The following is a 16,654-nucleotide window of genomic DNA, read 5'->3' as shown; positions in this document are numbered from 1 at the left end:
CTATTAAGCACTTACTATGTGCAAAGCACTGTTCTAAGCGCTGGGGAGGGTACAAGGCGATCAGGTTGTCCCATGTGGGGCTCACAGTCTTCATCCTTCTAGACTGTGAGCCCACTGTTGGGTAGGGACCGTCTCTATATGTTGCCAACTTGGACTTCCCCAGCGCTTAGTCCAGTGCTCTGCACACAGTAAGCGCTCAATAAATACGATTGATTGATCCCCATTTTACAGATGAGGTCACTGAGGCCTAGAGAAGTGAATTGACTTGCCCAAAGCCACACAGCTGACAAGTGCCGGAGGGTGGATTAGAATCAATCCATCAATCAATGGCATTTATTGAGCGCTTACTGTGTGCACAGCACTGGACTAAACGCTTGGGAAGTCCAAGTTGGCAACATCTAGAGACAGTCCCTACCCAACAATCAATCAATCATATTTATTGAGCGCTTACTGTGTGCAGAGCACTGTACTAAGCGCTGGGGAAGTCCAAGTTGGCAACATACAGAGACAGTCCCTACCCAACAGTGGGCTCACAGTCTAGAAGGGGGAGACAGAGAACAAAACCAAACATATTAAACGTATTAAAATGATTATTAATGATTATTATTAATAATAATAATCATGGTATTTGTTAAGCTCTTACCATGTGCAGAGCACTGTTCTAAGCGCTGGGGAGGTTACAAAGTGATCAGGTTGTCCCACGGGGGCGGCGCACAGTCAATCCCCATTTTACAGATGAGGTCACTGAGGCCCAGAGAAGTGAAGTGACTTGCCCAAAGTCACACAGCTGACACCCGGCGGAGCAGGGGTTTGAACCCGTGACCTCTGACGCCCAAGCCCGGGCTCTTTCCACTGAGCCACACTGCTTCCCCCACTTCCCCCCCACAGTCCCCCTTTTAGACTGTGAGCCCACTGTTGGCTAAGGACCGTCTCTATATGTTGCCAATTTGGACTTCCCAAGCGCTTAGTACAGTGCTCTGCACCTAGTAAGCGCTCAATAAATACGATTGAAGATGTAAAGCGGGGTTTATGGCTGTGACCCCCATCAATCGATCAATCAATCGTATTTATTGAGCGCTTACTGTGTGCAGAGCACTGGACTAAGCGCTTGGGAAGTACAAGTTGGCACCCCCACGTGAGACAGGTTCGATTGAATCCACCAGGGAGCTTAGTACACAGCCTGGCACCTAGGAAGCGTTTAACTAAAACCACATGTGTTATTTTGATTGAGGCCCTTCCTGCCTTGGCTCTCCCTTTTCCCAGAATCTCCTCCCACATTCCCTAATTCCCAGCAGGTGGGCAGCCAGGCCCCAGCAGCGCGGCTCAGTGGAAAGCGCCCGGGCTTTGGAGTCGGAGGTCGTGGGTTCAAATCCCGGCTCCGCCACCTATAATAATAATAACGTTGGTATTGGTTAAGCGCTTACTATGTGAAAAGCACTGTTCTAAGCGCTGGGGGGATACAAGGTGATCAGGTTGTCCCACGGGGGGCTCACAGTCTTCATCCCCATTTTACAGACGAGGAAACTGAGGCCCACAGCAGTGAAGTGACTTGCCCAAAGTCACCAGCTGACGATTGGCGGAGCCGGGATTTGAACCCATGACCTCTGATTCCAAAGCCCGGGCTCTTTCCACTGAGCCACACTGCTTCTCTCTTATTCGTTCAATCGTATTTATTGAGCGCTTCCTGGGTGCAGAGCACTGTACTAAGCGCTTGGGAAGTCCAAGTTGGCAACATAGAGAGACGGTCCCTACCCAACAGCGGGCTCACAGTCTAGAAGCGCTTAGTACAGTGCTCTGCACATAGTAAGCGCTCAATAAATACGATTGATGATGACAGAAGGGGGAGACAGACAACAAAACAAAACATATTAACCAAATAAAATAAATAGAATAAATAGGTACAAATATAATAGAGTAATAAATCTGTACAAACATATAATCAATCAATCAATCGTATTTATTGAGTGCTTACTGTGTGCACTTGTCAGCTGTGTGACTTTGGGCAAATCACTGCACTCCTCCGGGCCTCAGTTCCCTCATCTGGAATATGGGGATTAAGGCGGTGAGCCCCACGTGGGACAACCTGATCACCTTGTTGCTTCCCTGGCGCTTGGAACAGTGCTTGGCACATAGTAAGCGCTTAATAAACGCCATCATGATTATTACAGCCTTAGCCTCTGCTGCTTCCTCATCTGTTTTATTTTATATTTGAAAAGTGTATTTAATTCCTCTAGCCTGTAAACGCCAGGTGGGCAGGAAACGCGTCTATCACTCTTGCATTGTACTCTCCCATGCCTTTAGTACAGTGCTCTGCACACAGTAAGCGCTCAATAAATACGATTGATTGATTGATTATCATTACAGTCCCCTGTGCACAATAGGCCCTCAATAAATACCATCGATTGACTGACTTTGGGATAATAATAATGATGGTATTTGTTCATTCATTCATTCAATCGTATTTATTGAGCGCTTACTGTGTGCAGAGCACTGTACTAAGCGCTTGGAAAGTCCAAGTCGGCAACATATAGAGGCGGTCCCTACCCAACAGCGGGATCACAGTCGAGAAGGGGGGCAAAAAAACAAAACGTGTGGACAGGTGTCATCAGAATAAATAGAAATAAAGCTAGATGCACATCATTAACAAATGAACAAACATTAATTAACATTAATAATCATCATTAACAAACATTAACTTGTTAAGCGCTTACTAGGTGCTAAGCAGGGAAGCAGCATGGCTCAGTGGAAAGAGCCCGGGCTTTGGAGTCAGAGGTCATGGGTTCAAATCCCTGCTCCGCCAATTGTCAACTGTGTGACTTTAGGCAATCAATCAATCGTATTTATTGAGCGCTTACTGTGTGCAGAGCACTGTACTAAGCGCTTGGGAAGTACAAGTTGGCAACATATAGAGACAGTCCCTACCCAGCAGTGGGCTCACAGTCTAAAAGGCAAGTCACTTCACTTCTCTGTGCCTCAGTGACCTCATCTGTGAAATGGGAATTAAGACTGTGAGCCCCACGTGGGACAACCTGATCACCTTGCAACCGCCCCAGCGCTTAGAACAGTGCTTTGCACATAGTAAGTGCTTAATAAATGCCATCATTATTATTAAGCGCCAGGGTAGATACAGGGTAATCAGGTTGTCCCACGTGGGGCTCACAGTTTTAATCCCCATTCTCCAGATGAGGTCACTGAGGCCCAGAGAAGTGAAGTGACTTGCCCAAAGTCACCCAGCCGATAATAATAATAATAATGATGGCATTTATTAAGCGCTTACTATGTGCAAAGCACTGTTGAGGTTACAAGGTGATCAGGTTGTCCCACGGGGGGGCTCACGGTCTTTATCCCCATTTTACAGATGAGGGAACTGAGGCATAGAGAAGTGAAGTGACTTGCCCAAAGTCACACAGCTGACAATTGGCAGAGCCGGGATTTGAACCCGTGATCTCCGACTCCAAAGCCCGGGCTCTTGCCGCTGAACCACGCTGCTTCTCTAGTACCTGTCTCCTCCGCTGAATCAATCAATCAATCAATCAATCGTATTTATTGAGCACTTACTGTGTGCAGAGCACTGGACTAAGCGCTTGGGAAGTACAAGTTGGCAACATATAGAGATGGTCCCTACCCAACAGTGGGCTCACAGTCTAGAAGGGGGAGACAGGGAACAAAACCAAACATACTAACAAAATAAAATAAATAGAATAGATATGTACAAGTAAAATAAATAAATAGAGTAATAAATATGTACAAACATATATACAGGTGCTGTGGGGAAGGGAAGGAGGTAAGATGGGGGGATGGAGAGGGGGACGAGGGGAAGAGGAACGAAGGGGCTCAGTCTGGGAAGGTCTCCTAAAATAAATAAATCTCTTTATTTATAAATATTTATAAATATTTATTTATTTATAATTTTTTAAAATAAATAAATAAATGAATCTCTTGTGGGGTCACAGGGATCGTGTGTATCAACTGTGGCATATCTGCTTGTACTCACTCCAGCGCTTAGTACAGTGCCTGGCATTCATTCAATTGTATTTATTGAGCGCTTACTGTGTGCAGAGCACTATACTAAGCGCTTGGGAAGTACAAGTTAATTTGTACTTAGTTAACATAGTACATAGTACATACATACATGGCACATAGTTAACGCCTTCACAAATACCATTACTCATTCATTCATTCATTCAATCGTATTTATTGAGCGCTTACTGTGTGCAGAGCACTGGACTAAGCGCTTGGGAAGTACAAGTTGGCAACATAGAGAGATGGTCCCTACCCATTGTTATTATTATTACCGTGCTCCGCACCCGGTGGGCGCTCAATAGATCCTCTCAATCCATGGATGGATGGATGGGCTACTCCCAGCCGTGACCTTTGCCCCCTGGTTCCCTAATCTTCCCCTTTCATTCATTCATTCAATCGTATTTATTGAGCGCTTACTGTGTGCAGAGCACTGTACTAAGCGCTTGGGAGGTCCAAGTTGGCAACATATAGAGACGGTCCCTACCCAACAGTGGGCTCACAGTCTAGAAGGGGGAGACAGAGAACAAAACAAAACATATTAACAAAATAAAATAAATAGAATAAATACGTACAAGTAAAATAGAGTAATAAATCCGTACAAACATATATACATATATACAGGGGCTGTGGGGAAGGGAAGGAGGTAAGGTGGGGGGGATGGAGAGGGGGAGGTGGGGGAAGGCCTCCTGGAGGAGGTGAGCTCTCAGTAGGGCCTTGAAGGAAGAGAGCTAGCTTGGGCGCTATTTATTGAGCGCTTGCTGTGTGCAGAGCACTGTACTAAGCGCTTGGGAGGTCCAAGTTGGCAACATATAGAGACGGTCCCTACCTAACAGTGGGCTCACAGTCTAGAAGGGGAAGACAGAGAACAAAACCAAACATATTAACAAAATAAAACAAATAGGATAAATATGTACAAGTAAAATAGAGTAATAAATCTGCACAAACATATATACATATATCCAGGTGCTGTGGGGAAGGGAAGGAGGTAAGAGGAGGGGGAAGTGGGGGAAGGCCTCCTGGAGGAGGTGAGCTCTCAGTAGGGCCTTGAAGGAAGAGAGCTAGCTTGGGTGCTATTTATTGAGCGCTTGCTGTGTGCAGAGCACTGTACTAAGCGCTTGGGAGGTCCAAGTTGGCAACATATAGAGACGGTCCCTACCCAACAGTGGGCTCACAGTCTAGAAGGGGGAGGCAGAGAGGTGAGCTCTCAGTAGGGCCTTGAAGGAAGAGAGCTGACTTGCGCAGTATTTATTGAGCGCTGTGTGCACAGCACTGTACTAAGCGCTTGGGAGGTCCAAGTTGGCAACATATAGAGACGGTCGCTACCCAACAGTGGGCTCACAGTCGTCTAGAAGCCTCCCCCTGACCCCAGTTGGGCCCCCTCCCCTATTGTGAGGTCAGCAGGGCGCCCACTATGACATCAGGCCCGGCTGGCGGGGAGCGACCCAACCCACTGGGGCCAAGCCAGCTTGGCGGTGGATCGAGGCTTGGGGTCCCCGAGGGTCGGGGGGTTCGTAGGCGTGCGGGGGGCTCAATCTCGGGGGGCTTCTCCCCATCCCCGCCAGCCAGGATGAGGCGGGGCCCCCGGCCCGGCTCGGCGGCCCCCTCCCACAAACCCAACCCCGCTTTCTTCAGCGACCACAGCAACAGCTCCGAGAGCGGCACGTCGGTGGACAGCGGATCCCAGAGGTGAGGGGCCGGGGACCCCCGGGACCCCCTTCCGCCTCATCTCAAGACCCCGTCCCCCTGAAAAGCGGGGGGCAGGCGTGCGTGCGTGAATCCCGGGGACCCCCCACGCCCCAAACCCTTTATCCTACCGGGGACCCTCCGGCCTTCCGGTCACCCCGCTGACCCTAGAGAGGGGCGAGCGGCGGGGTCGGGGATGGGCGCGAGAGGTGGGACCACCGTGCGACGACGGAGGTGTGAACGCGCGACGGCCAGGGTGGGAACGGGGGGACGGACGAAGCCGAGGGCGTGGGAGGGGAGGCCTTCCAGCCCACGGCCGCCCACCCTCTTCCCATATTATTATTATATTATTAGTACATATTTATTACTCTATTTATTTATTTATTCTGCTTGTACATTTCTATCCTATTTATTTTATTTTGCTGGTACGTTTGGTTCCGTTCTCTGTCTCCCCCTTTTAGACTGTGAGCCCACTGTTGGGTAGGGACTGTCTCTATGTGTTGCCAACTGCGCTTAGTACAGTGCTCTGCACGTAGTAAGCGCTCAATAAATACGATTGATTGATTGATTGATTGATTCCCGCCCGGACAGGAGCCGGCCCGGCGCCGCGGCCTGGAAGCTCAACTCGGACTCCTTGTCCGGCGCGGGCCAGCCCAGGCCCACGGACGAGGCCTGCTCCTCCCTCGGCCACTGTGAGGGCCCCCGCAAAGCCCCTCCCCGGGGGGCATCTTCCTGGGGGGGCATCTTCCCGGGGGGTCGGGGGTGCGCGGGCAATACGGGGAGGGGGTTGGCGTGGCGGGGCGGTGACCTCCGACCCCTCTGGTCCCCTGCAGGCCCGGACCCTCGCGGTTTCCTCAGCAACCCGGAGCAGGCCGCGCCCGGGGCCCCCGGCGGGCCCAGCGCCCCGCTGCCCCCCAAGAACTTGAAAAGTATGAGACCCCCTTCCCCCTCGCCCTCCCCCATCCCTCACAACAGTGGCTCAGTGAAAATAGCCCCGGCTTTGGAGTCGGAGGTCATGGGTTCCGATTCATTCACTCCTTCAATCGTATTTATTGAGCACTCACTGTGTGCAGGGCACTGTACTAAGCGCTTGGGAAGCACAAGTTGGCAACGCGTAGCGACGGTCCCAAATCCCGGCTCCGCCAGCTGTCAGCTGTGTGACTTTGGGCAAGTCACTTCGCTTCTCCGGGGCCTCAGTGACCTCATCTGGAAAACGGGGATTAAGATTTTGATCCCCGTGTGGGACAACCTGATCACCGTGTAGCCTCCCCAGCGCTTAGAACAGTGCTTGGCCCATAGGAAGCGCTTAACAAATACTACCATTATTATTATTCTCTGGGCCTCAGTTCCCTCATCTGTATAACGGGGATGAAGACTGTGAGCCCCCCGTGGGACAACCTGATCACCTTGTAACCTCCCCAGCGCTTAGAACAGTGCTTGGCACATAACAAGCGCTTAACAAATACTACCATTATTATCCTTAATTATTCTCTGGGCCTCAATTACCTCACCTGTCAGATGGGGATTAAGACTGGGAGCCCCCCGTGGGACAACCTGATCACCTTGTAACCTCCCCAGCGCCCAGAACAGTGCTTGGCACATAGTAAGCGCTTAACAAATACTACCATTATTATTACTCTCTGGGCCTCAGTTCCCTCATCTGTCAAATGGGGATGAAGCCTGTGAGTCCCCCATGAGACAACCTGATCACTTTGTAACCTCCCCAGCGCTTAGAACAGTGCTTTGCACATAGCAAGCGCTTAACAAATACTATCATCATTATTATTATTATTCTCTGGGCCTCAGTGACCTCGTCTGTCAAATGGGGATGAAGACTGTGAGCACCTCATGGGACAACCTGATCACCTTGGAACCTCCCCAGCGCTTAGAACAGCGCTTGGCACACAGCGCTTAGCGTGGCCCAGGGGAAAGAGCCCGGGCTTGGGAGTCAGAAGTCATGGGTTCAAATCCCGGCTCTGCCCATTATCTGCTGTGTCACTTTGGGCAAGTCATTTAACCTCTCTAAGCCTCAGTTCCCTCATCTGGAAAATGGGGGTGAAGCCTGTGAGCCCCCCGTGGGACAACCTGGTCACCTTGTAACCTCCCCAGCGCTTAGCACATAGCAAGCGCTTAACAAATACTATCATCATCATTATTATTATTCTCTGGGCCTCAGTTCCCTCACCTGTCAAATGGGGATGAAGCCTGTGAGCCCCGCGTGGGACAACCTGATCACCTTGTAACCTCCCCAGCGCTTAGAACAGCGCTTTGCACATAGTAAGCGCTTAACAAATACCATCATCATTATTATTATTATCCTCGGGGCCTCAGTGACCTCGTCTGTCAAATGGGGATGAAGACTGGGAGCCCCCCGTGGGACAACCTGGTCACCTTGTGACCTCCCCTGCGCTTAGAACGGCGCTTTGCACATAGCAAGCGCTTAACAAATACTATCATTATTATTATCATTACCTCAGTTACCTCAACTGTAAAATGGGGATGAAGCCTGTGAGCCCCCCGTGGGACAACCTGATCACCTTGTAACCTCCCCAGCGCTTAGAACAGTGCTTTGCACATAGTAAGCACTTAACAAATGCCACCATTATTATTATTATTATTATTATTAAATGCCATTATTATTCTGATGCTGATCTCTGTGCCCCCCTCCCGTGTCAGGCCACCTGAGGCGGGCGGCGAGCGGTTTCCCGCGGGCGCTAGGCGGCGCCCTGGTCCGGCTGAGCAGGTGAGGGGGCACGAACCATCGGGGGCCCGGGGGGGGGAGGGAGGGGGAAAGCACCCCGGGGTCGCGCCTGCGGGGGTCGGGGGGCTTTTTCCCCAGTGCGGGGAGGAGCCGGGAATGAAGGGGTCTCGGCGACCACCTGAGGCCGGTTGGGGTCCCGGAAACCCCCCGCAACCGCCGTTCCTGTGGCGCATCCCCCCCCCCCATCCCGCGCGCCCTGATGGTACGATCCGGTCGGACTCCCCTGCAGGGGGCCTCGCGCCGCCTGACCCACGCTGAGGCGGCGGGGGTCGGGGCGCGTCTCCTGCTCCGGGGCGCATGCGCCCGCCCGGCTCCTCCCCTGGGCGCATGCGCCCGCCTGGTCCCCCGCCTGGTCCCACCCCCGCCCAGCTCCTCCCCGGGGCGCATGCGCCCGCCAGGTTCCTCCGACCCCCCCCCGGGGCGCATGCGCCCGCCTGGTTCCTCCCCCCCACGCGGCGCATGCGCCCGCCTGGTTCCCCCCCCCCCCCCCGGGGCGCATGCGCCCGCCTGGTTCCTCCCCCCCCCGGGGCGCATGCGCCCGCCTGGCTCCTTACCGAGGTCGGTGCCTGGGGCTGTGACTCCGCCCCCTATGGGGCGTGGCCGGCGGTCGACAGGCCCTGTCCCTTGTGACTCCGCCCCCTTGTGGGCGTGGCCGGCGCTTGCTCCACTGCCCCCCATGTGGACGGGGCCCGGACACTCCTGACTCCGCCCCCTGGACGGGCTTTTATTCCACCCCTTGTGGGCGGGGCCAGGCACTCCTGACCCCCGCCCCCTGAACTGTTCCTGACTCCGCCCCGCCCCCTTGTGGGCGGGGACCGGGATCTCCCGACTCCTCGCGCTCGACTCCGCCCCCTTTGAGGCATGGACGGCGATCTCCAGACTCCGCCCCCTGTGGGCGGGCCCCCGACTGCGCCCCCTTGTGGACGTGTCCGGAGCGCTCAAGACCCCGCCCACTTGTGGGCGGGACCGAGCTCTCCCGACAGCACCCCCCTGGACGGGCTCGACCCCGCCCCCTTGTGGGCGGCCCCGGGTTCCCGACTCCACCCCTTTGGTCGGCGCTGTCCAGGCTCCACCCCCTTGTGGGCGGGCCCGGACACACACCGCCCCGCCCTCTTGTGGGCGTGGTCTGTATCAGACAGGCCCCGCCCCCTTGTGGGCGGGCCCGGGACCTCCCGACTCCGCCCCCTGGACGGGCCCCGACTGCGCCCCCCTGTGGGCGTGTCCGGCGAGCTCAAGACACTCCCCCCCTTGTGGGCGGTCCCGGGCTCTCCTGACCCCGCCCCCTGGACGGGCCCTGACTGCGCCCCCTTGTGGTTGTGGCCGGTGCGCTCCAGGCTCCGCCCCCTCGTGGGTGGGGCCGGTCTCTCCCGACTCCACCCCTCTGGTCGGCGCTCTCCGGGCCCCGCCCCCTTGTGGGTGGGACCACTCGTGACCCCGCCCCATTGTGGGCGTGGCCTGTGATGCAGGCTCCTCTCCCTTGCGGACGGGCCCTGGCTCTCCCGACTCCGCCCACTTGTGGGCGTGTCCGGCGCGCTCAAGACTGCCCCCTTGTGGGCGGGCCCGGGCTCTCCCGACATCACCCCCCTGGACGGGCTCGACTCCGCCCCCTTGTGGGCGAGGCCAGAGCCTCCTGACCCCCCAGCCCCTGGGAGGACTGGCTCCGCCCCCTTGTGGGCGGGGCCCGAGCTCTCCTAACCCCGCCCCCTGGACGGGCCCTGACCGCGCCCCCTTGTGGGCGTGGCCCAGACTCCGCCCCCTTGTGGGCGTGCCCAGGGCTCTCCTGACTCCGCCCCTGGACGGTCCTTGACTACGCCCCCTTGTGGGCGTGGCCGGTGCTCGCCAGACTCCTTCCCCTTGTGGGCGGGGCCTGCACACCACCACCCCCTGGTGGGCGGGGCCTGACAGCCCGAATTCGCCCCCTTTGTGGGCGGAGCCAGACACCGCCCCCTTGTGGGCGTTCCCTTCGTGACACCGCCCCTGGTGGGCGTGTCCTTCGCGACACCGCCCCCTGGTGGCCGTGTCACCACAGGCCAGAGGTCGCTCAGTATGTGCCCCGGCTCGGCCCCTTGCAGGGCAGTGCAGTCCCTACGCTGCGGCCTCACCGTCTTCACGCTCCTGGGCATCGTCCTGGCAGGTGAATCAATCAATCAATCGTATTTATTGAAAGTTTACTGTGTGCAGAGCACTGTACTAAGCGCTTGGGAAGTCCAAGTTCCACCATCCCGGCCCTGCCCCTCTCCCCCCACCCAGCCCTGCTTTCCCAGTCCCTGGACGCTGCCCACTCGGCTTGAGTTTCTGGGCCCTGGACCCCAGCCGTGCCCCCCTCACCTCCCTGATGAGGCCTGCCCCGAAGCCCAGAGCGGGGCAGGAAAGAAAGACATAATGGGCAGACCCCCCTCTCCCAAATTCCTACCCACTCTGAGCCCCCGCGCTCCAAGGAGAAAATGGGCACCTTCGCAGCAGAGGGCAGGTTGGATGTGCAGCTGGGGTGCCCGGGCCTCCAGCCCCCCTTTCCTCACCCGTTTCCATCCTCAGCCAACTATTGCGGGGTCCTGGACTGGCTCCCCAAGCCGGGCCAGGTAAGTGTCCGCGGGATCCGGGTCCTGGGGGCGGTGATCCTGGCGGCCCGGGGTGCCAAGGCCTCAGTTGTCCCCATTTTCCTCTCCTGTCCAGGAGTCGGACGACTTTCTGAGCCTGAGGTGAAAGAGGAGGCGGTACTGGTCAGTGGGGAGGTGGGTAGGGGGGAAAATGTGCCAGGCCCCACCGGCTGAGCCCGCCATTTTCCGTGCCCGTCCCCGCCTGGCAGCGAATACCACCGCAACGTGCGTTCCCACGGGCAGCAGCTGAAGCTGCTCCGGGCCGAGCTGGCCCGGCTGCACGGCGAGGTCACCACCCTGCGGGCGGCCAACACGCAGGTCAGCCGGACACCGGACCCTCCCAGCCTCGACCGGCCACCCTAGGGCCCCGCACCCCCAACTTACCCCGGGCAACTGCCCTGTCCCCCCAGCAAGTGGCCAAACTGGTGTTCCAGCAGCTGAACGAAGACGTGGTGAGGAAACCGGACTTCGCACTCAGCTCCGTGGGTGAGGGCCCACCCGTAGCCACTTCCACGGAGACACTGTGACGTACAAACTTCAGAGTCAAGAGAAGGGGCGGCAGCGCGGCTCGGTGGAAAGAGCCCGGGCTTTGGAGTCAGAGGTCATGGGTTCAAATCAGCTGTGTGACTTCGGGCGAGTCGCTTCACTTCTCTGGGCCTCAGTAACCTCATCTGGCAAATGGGGATTAAAATGGTGTGAGCCCCCAGTGGGACAACCTGATCACCTTGTCACCTCCCCAGCGCTTAGAACAGTGCTTGGCACAGAGTAAGCACTTAATCGTATTTATTGAGCGCTTACTGTGTGCAGAGCACTGTACTAAGCACTCGGGAAGTACAAGTCGGCAACATGTACAAGTCGGCTTAACAAATACCAACATTAAGGCGGGGAGGGGAGAGAGCAGGAGCGAGCAGACTGACACACATGGAGAAACTTATTTGCTGTGTGACCTTGGACAAGTCACTTCACGTCCCTGTGTCTCAGTGTCCTCATCTGTAAAACGGGGATTAAGGCTGTGAGCCCCACGTGGGACGACCTGATTACCCTATATCTACGCGTGCCTCAGTGGAAAGAGCCCGAGCTTTGGAGTCAGAGGTCATGGGTTCAAATCCCGGCTCCACCAACTGTCAGCTGGGTGACTTTGGGCAAGTCGCTTCACTTCTCTGGGCCTCAGTTACCTCATCTGTCAAATGGGGATGAAGACTGTGAGCCCCCCGTGGGACACCTGATCACCTTGTAACCTCCCCAGTGCTTAGAGCAGTGCCTTGCACATAGTAAGCGCTTAATAAATGCTATCATTAGTATTATTACCCCAGCGCTTAGAACAGTGCTTGGCACATAGCGCTTAACAGATACCATTATTATTAATAAACTGACACACAGGGAAACTGATCCACCTAGGGCTATCAAGAGAAGCAGAGTGGCTCAGCGGAAAGAGCCCGGGCTTTGGAGTCGGAGGTCATGGGTTCAAATCCCTGCTCCGCCAACTGTCAGCTGGGTGACTTTGGGCAAGTCGCTTCACTTCTCTGGGCCTCAGTTCCCTCATCTGGAAAATGGGGATTAAGACTGTGAGCCCCACATGGGACAACCTGATTACCTCGCATCTACTCCAGCGCTTAGAATAGTGGTTGGCACATAGTAAGCGCTTAATACCATTATTATTATTATTATTATTATTGTTATAAAGATACAGTCTGGAGAAAAGGACAATTGCTCAGAGGCGGGAGAGGCAGAGTTAGAGACTCTACCCCACCCCCCCGCCCAGCACTTTATGTTTCTATCTATAATTTCATTTATTTGTACTGATGTCTCTCTCCCCGCCCCCGCTCTAGACTGTGGGCATAGTGGGGTCAGGGAACGCCACTGTGTATTGTTGCGTTTCGCTTTCCCAAGGGTTTAGTACAGTGCTGCGCACACAATAAGCGCTTAGTAACGCGATTGAATGAATGACAGAGATGGTCAGAGATGGAGGAGCAGACAGACACGGATATGGAGAGGTAGAGGACGAAGACACAGACATGGAAAGTCAGAAATGGCCAGAGAGACAGCGGGAATAATAATAATAATAATAATAATAATAATAATAATAATAATAATAATAATAATAGTCCTCCTCCTTTCTTCCTCCTCCTCCTCCTTTCTTCTTCTTTTCCTCTTTTCTTCTTCTCTTTTCTTTTCCTCTTTTCTTCTTTTCTTTTCTTTTCTTCTTCTTTTCCTCTTTTCTTCTTCTCTTCCTCTTTTCTTCTTTTCTTCTTCTCTTCCTCTTTTCTTCTTCTCTTCCTCTTTTCTTCTTCTCTTCCTCTTCTTTTCTTCTTCTCTTCCTCTTTTCTTCTTCTCTTCCTCTTTTCTTCTCTTCCTCTTTTCCTCTTTTCTTCTTCTCTTCCTCTTTTCTTCTTCTCTTCCTCTTCTTGTCTTCTTCTCTTCCTCTTTTCTTCTTCTCTTCCTCTTTTCCTCTTCTTGTCTTCTTCTCTTCCTCTTTTCTTCTTCTCTTCCTCTTTTCCTCTTCTTGTCTTCTTCTCTTCCTCTTTTCTTCTTTTCTTCTTTTCCTCTTTTCTTCTTCTCTTCCTCTTTTCTTCTTCTCTTCCTCTTTTCTTCTCTTCCTCTTTTCTTCTTCTCTTCCTCTTTTCTTCTTCTCTTCCTCTTTTCCTCTTCTTTTCTTCTCTTTTCCTCTTCTTTTCTTCTTCTTCTTTTCTTCTTCTTCTTCTCCTACTACTACTACTTCTACTACTTCTTATTAAACGCTTATGTGCCAAGCACCGTTCCAAGCACTGGGGAGGATACAAGGTGATCAGGTTGTCCCACGGGGGGGCTCCCGGTCTTCATCCCCATTTTACAGAAGAGGGAACTGAGGCCCAGAGAAGTGACTCGCCCTAATCGCTGACAACTGGCGGGGCCGGGATCCGAACCCATGACCTCTGACTCCAAAGCCCGGGCTCTTCCCACTGAGCCCCGCTGCTCCTCCGGGAAGAGCCCGGAGAGACGTTCGGAGACGAGGGGGCAAAGACTTGAGGGTAGCGGGCCGGAGAGACGCTCAGAGATGGAGGGGCAGACAGAGACCCGGACGTGGAGAGTCTCCCCGCCCCGTCTCTTCCGCAGGCGCCTCCATTGACCTGGACAGGACGTCTCAGGACTACGAGGACGGCTTGGCCACCTATTTCTGGAACCGCCTCAGCTTCTGGAACTACGCCAAGTCACCCAGCGTCATCCTGGAGGTGGGTGGGCGGGCGGGCGGAGGCGGGAGGGTGGGCGCCCGGCGGACCCCCTCCGCCTCACCCGCCCCCACGGTCGTGCCCAACCTCCGCCGAGCCCTCGTGGGCCGCATCCCCCGGCCCCGTCCGGACCGGGGGTCGGGAGGGAGGGCCTCCGGGAGGCGGCCGCCGACCCCGCCTCTCCCTCCAGCCGGACGTGTTTCCCGGGAACTGCTGGGCCTTCCGGGGGGCCCGGGGCCACGTGGTCATCCGCCTGCCGGGCCGGGTCCAGCTGAGCGACATCACCCTGCAACACCCCCCGCCCAGCGTGGCCCACAGGGGCAGCACGGCCAGCGCGCCCCGCGACTTCGTCGTCTACGTGAGCGGGGGGCGGAGGGGGCGGAGGGAGGGCCGCGGCCCCCCGGGGACCCCCCACGGCGGTGGCGAGGGCGCGGAGGAGGTGACCCTCTCGCGCCGTTGCCGTCTCCCCCCGCCGCCCTCCCCTCCAGGGGCTCCTCCCGGGTGATCACAAGGAGGTTTTCCTGGGAAGGTTCACCTTCGACGTGGAGAAGTCCGAGCTCCAGACCTTCCACTTGCAGGTACGCCGGTGCGTCGGGCTGGGAGCGGGCACGTGGGTGGCCCGAGGGTGGGGGGGGCCGGCCCCTCAGCCGCCTCTCTGTGCCCCCAGAACCAGCCTCCCGCGGCTTTCCCCAAGGTGAAGGTCCAGATCCTCAGCAACTGGGGGCACCCGCGCTTCACCTGCCTGTACCGCGTGCGGGCGCACGGCACGCGGGTGGCGGAGGGCGAGGGCGACGCCGCCGCAGCGGGCCCCGAGGGCCCGGCTGTGGGCGAGCAGGAGGCGGCGGGGCAGGGGTGAGAGCCCGGCCGGCCCGCGAGCTGCGGGCCACAGGGGGCCTCAATAAACCTGCTATTGTGCCCGCACCTCGCACCAGCAGCCCTTACAACACCAATCACCTCTCCCCCTCCCTCCATTCAGTGTTGACCCCCATGCTCACCCCTCCATCCTGGGCACCGAGGCCCTCCCTCCCCGGAGTAGAGCGCCCCTGCCCATCCCTACTCCTGTTCCCTCCTTGGCTCCGCGCAGGACGCCCTTGGCACCCTAATCCCACTTCTGGCCGCCGACGGAGGAAACCCGGACCACGGTCCGTCCGTCCAGCCGCCCCGGGTTGAGGCGGAGGTCTTCCCAGCCCTCTCTCTGTCCCCGTGGGGTGGTCTCCTGGGGGCGGGCAGGAGGTCGGACCCCCCCTCCCCACCTCCAGGGCGTCCTCAGATCATCCAGAATGCCAACCCCCTCTGCCCCGGACTGAAGAGGCCGTCTCGGACAACCGAGCATCTTTATTGACGGGGGTGGGACAGCGGGAAGGGGGTGGGCTACGTGCGACTGCAGGAGGGGCACCGGGCCTCCCTCCCTACCTCAGTGCGGCGCGGGCGGGCGGGCAAATGGCGAGTACAAAAATACAAAACGGCATCCGCGAGTGGCAGGGGGTACCTTCTCACCCCCGGGGCCTGAGCCAAGCGGGCAGGCGGGCAAATGGCGAGTACAAAAATACAAAACGGCATCCGCGAGCGGCAGGGGGTACCTTCTCGCCCCCGGGGCCTGAGCCAAGCGGGCAGGCGGGCAAATGGTGAGTACAAAAATACAGAACGGCATCCGCGAGCGGCAGGGGGTACCTTCTCGCCCCCGGGGCCTGAGCCAAGCGGGCAGGGGCAAAGGAGGAGCACAATGTAAACGAAGTGCGTGGCGTCGGGGTCTAGGGTGGGCTCACGGCTGAGGGGATGGGGCGGGGGCGGGCGCCGGGCGCTGGCAGGGGGCCCAGCCCTGCATCCTGTAGTACGACACGAGCTGCTGCGGGACCTCCGCCAGCACGGCCTGGGCCAGGGCTTCGCGGGGAGCCTGCAATGGACCGAACCAAGCCTTGCCCTCCGGCTCCCCGGGCCCCTCGCCCTCCGGCCCCGCCGCCCCCCCGGGCGCCCAGACTCACGTTCTGGAAGCGGCGGAAGGGCACGAACTGGACGATGTCGCGGGCGGCGTTGTCCCCGGCCCGGGAGCGCAGGAGCCCCCCGTCGCCGTCCAGCCGCTCCATGGCATCGAAGTCGGCGCCGCCGACGCCCACGATGATGACTGACATGGGCAGGCGGGAGGCCCGGACCAGGGCCGCCCGCGTGGCCTCCTCGTCCGTCACGGCGCCGTCCGTCAGCAGCAGCAGGACGAAGTATTGCTGCCCGGCGGGAGGGGTCGGGGGGCGTTCAGGGGCGGGGATTTTATTTATTTTATTTTGTTAGTACGTTTGGTTTTGTTCTCTGTCTCCCCCTTTTAGACCGTGAGCCCGCTGTTGGGTAGGGACTGTCTCGAGATGTTGCCAACTTGGACTTCCCAAGCGCTT

General features: G+C 56.9%; 2 protein-coding genes across 2 annotated transcripts in view; one reads left to right on the top strand and one right to left on the bottom strand.

The window, feature by feature from the left end:
- The first annotated feature begins 5,509 nt into the window (after window positions 1-5,509).
- SPAG4 (sperm associated antigen 4) lies at window positions 5,510-15,373 on the top strand. Its single transcript, XM_038750084.1, has 14 exons — window positions 5,510-5,709; window positions 6,298-6,398; window positions 6,540-6,635; window positions 8,383-8,449; window positions 10,540-10,601; window positions 11,003-11,046; window positions 11,141-11,166; window positions 11,274-11,382; window positions 11,475-11,550; window positions 14,158-14,273; window positions 14,461-14,628; window positions 14,759-14,848; window positions 14,938-15,122; window positions 15,247-15,373. The coding sequence occupies exons 1-14, from the start codon at window positions 5,591-5,593 to the stop codon at window positions 15,371-15,373; spliced, it is 1,386 nt and encodes a 461-aa protein (XP_038606012.1). The 5' UTR covers window positions 5,510-5,590.
- A 217-nt stretch (window positions 15,374-15,590) lies between these two features.
- LOC119931440 (RNA-binding protein 12-like) overlaps window positions 15,591-16,654 on the bottom strand; it is a 67,581-nt gene continuing 66,517 nt past the window's right edge. The window contains 2 exon segments of the mRNA XM_038750083.1: window positions 15,591-16,164; window positions 16,253-16,489. Of these exon segments, the coding sequence (XP_038606011.1) occupies window positions 16,033-16,164; window positions 16,253-16,489 (369 nt within the window). The 3' untranslated portion in view covers window positions 15,591-16,032.

This window comes from Tachyglossus aculeatus, chromosome 8 (genome assembly GCF_015852505.1).
Source record: "Tachyglossus aculeatus isolate mTacAcu1 chromosome 8, mTacAcu1.pri, whole genome shotgun sequence".
Lineage (NCBI taxonomy): Eukaryota > Metazoa > Chordata > Mammalia > Monotremata > Tachyglossidae > Tachyglossus > Tachyglossus aculeatus.
The sequence above is the reverse complement of the archived record's forward strand: the minus strand, read 5'-3'. Positions and strand labels throughout refer to the sequence as shown.

Excerpts from the sequence above, each read along its gene's own strand:
- SPAG4 (XM_038750084.1), top strand. The coding sequence starts at position 5,591 with ATGAGGCGGGGCCCCCGGCCCGGCTCGGCGGCCCCCTCCCACAAACCC. Across the intron at positions 11,383-11,474 it reads TGCGGGCGGCCAACACGCAG|CAAGTGGCCAAACTGGTGTT; the intron begins GTCAGCCGGACA and ends CTGTCCCCCCAG. Across the intron at positions 11,551-14,157 it reads CTTCGCACTCAGCTCCGTGG|GCGCCTCCATTGACCTGGAC; the intron begins GTGAGGGCCCAC and ends TCTCTTCCGCAG.